Here is a 2158-nt window from a genome sequence, read left to right as displayed (position 1 = left end):
GCGTTTCCACTGTGTTGACTGCTGGTGCGTTCACGTAAGTTTGTTTATTTATTTTTAATTTATTTATTTGGCTTTTCTCGTGCAATGGTGTTAGTTTTTTTAATTATCCTCGTGTGTTTTTATTATAATGTGAAACTTTATTTTATCCCTGAAAAAGCATGAGCAGTGTCTAAATAATTCCAGTGTTAAGAGTTTAATTTTAAGTTTTATACTTATTGTATTTAAACGCCCCACAAGTGCACGCCTCTTTACGTCAGCGCTGTAGAAGCACGTCTTTCTGTCCAGGTCTGTGATTGGCTGTTTCAGCTACCGTCTGTTCATCTATTGGCTGCTCTACAGAACAGTGAAACGGGAAGCTTATGTCAACTGCACGTTACGTTCGTTCCTCACCTTCGTCGCATTTCCCCGCAGCTTAACGTTGACATAAGACCTGGTCGTCCCTGAAAAGCGCAATGGGGTGCTTCTATTCGAAGAAATCCAAAAGAAAGTCCAGAGAAAAGGATGGTGCAACACCGACAGCCACGGACGAGACCAACGCGGTTCCCCTTGGCAACAACATCGACGAAGCACCGAAGCAGTACAGCTGGGATAAGAGAGAAAAGGTGGGGCAGTTCAGGCTGTTTAACTAAAAAAAAAAAGTCATAAATTGATGAAAGAAAACGGAATGTGGTGAAGTTAGTTATTATGTTTTGGTTTTTATCTGGCCTTTATCGCTTGCGTGGTTTAGCTAGCTAGTTTACATCTCGAGCAAGTAACTAAGGTTTTGTTTTTTGTGTAAAAAAATAATAAAAGAAGAAGTAAAACGTCTAAAAACCAAGTATATATATTATAAATAAACGCATAAATGAGGTTTAGATAAAATCTCTGTCTCGTATGATTAATTGGGTAAAGCTGGAGGAGAGTGTTGCTCCTGAATGAAGAGCTCAGGGGGTTTGAAGCAGGTCAGTCTTATCTCATTAAAGGATTACTACAACATTAGAGCCTTCAGTTAACTCTGCTGAGACATGCGGGCGTCAACCACTGCGGTGAGCAAGACCTGATGTTAGCTTCCGAGTCAGGAAATGACTAAAGGGCGATTACAACTAATTTTTCACTGCCTTGAGCGTGTTTAATCWGCTCTAGCTCAAAAAGTACAACACCTAGACCAGGGGTGCCCAAACATTTTCCCCGAGGGGGCCAAAATGAAAATCTATCCACGGCTGTGGGCCAAATGCAGTAATATAATACATGAAATACAAATTTTTTAAAGTAAAGTCCTTTTATTTTTAACAATCAAGCTATGCAATGGCCCTCTTTTGTTTTAGTTTGTGCACTTGGAGAAAGTCTGCCATACGCTCAAGTAGCAAATGCTCATGGAACATATCATAAACTGATAAAATATGAGTTTTTATGGCCTTATAAAGTGTGAAAATCTACATGTGGGGTTAAATCTGATCTAAATATTTCTTGTCATTTCATGTTTCATGTTTAATCCTAATAAATCAAAGATAAAGTCRGCACCATGAAAGAAAACTACCTTCACTACAGCCCTTTTATACAAAGTCATTTGACCAATAGAAATACTGTGTTTCCACATAGGATAACAGGTTACAACCTTATAACTTTGGCAACTGTAGGTGGGCCAAATCAAATGGCTTGGCGGGCCAAATTTGGCCCGCGGGCCCCACTTTGGGCTCCTCTGACCTAGACTCTTCAAACCTGGACCAGTACAAGAGTGGTCCAGATGCATAAAAAGTGTCATAGTCACAACTTTATTGAAGTTTCACAAATCAGATTAAGGTTTTACAAATCCCAAACTTATTTTTTAAACATTCTTCTATTAGTGTAGAATAATCTCGTCTAGGTTTTGTGGTTTTTGAGCTGGACCAGGTCTAGTGTGGTCCAATTGCCTAAAAAATGATTAAATTAAAATTAAAATTGTACTGAAGTTTCAAAAAAATCAGAAAAAGATTTTACAAATATCCAACTTTAATTTTAAATATTCTTCTATTAGTGTAGAATAATCTAGCCCAGGTTTGAAGAGTCCAGGGCTGTGTCCAAAACGACAGGCCGGGTCCTCCAGACGGAGGACCCAGACTCCCCGGTCGTGGCAGGCCGGGTCCTTGGTAGACCGGGAAGACCGGAAGAAAAGAGTCTGTGAATTTGGACGGTCCAGCCT

The 2158-nt window shown here is 39.7% G+C and overlaps 1 protein-coding gene across 1 annotated transcript in view; it reads left to right on the top strand.

Annotated features, from left to right (window-relative positions):
• The first annotated feature begins 335 nt into the window (after positions 1–335).
• The window catches only part of rp2 (RP2 activator of ARL3 GTPase), an 11350-nt gene continuing 9527 nt past the window's right edge, over positions 336–2158 (top strand). The window contains exon 1 of the mRNA XM_014022417.1: positions 336–602. Coding sequence (XP_013877871.1) covers positions 453–602 — 150 coding nt within the window. The 5' untranslated portion in view covers positions 336–452. The remainder of the gene's footprint in view (positions 603–2158) is intronic.

Source organism: Austrofundulus limnaeus, unplaced genomic scaffold, assembly GCF_001266775.1.
Source record: "Austrofundulus limnaeus strain Quisiro unplaced genomic scaffold, Austrofundulus_limnaeus-1.0 Scaffold329, whole genome shotgun sequence".
NCBI lineage: Eukaryota > Metazoa > Chordata > Actinopteri > Cyprinodontiformes > Rivulidae > Austrofundulus > Austrofundulus limnaeus.
The sequence above is the reverse complement of the archived record's forward strand: the minus strand, read 5'-3'. Positions and strand labels throughout refer to the sequence as shown.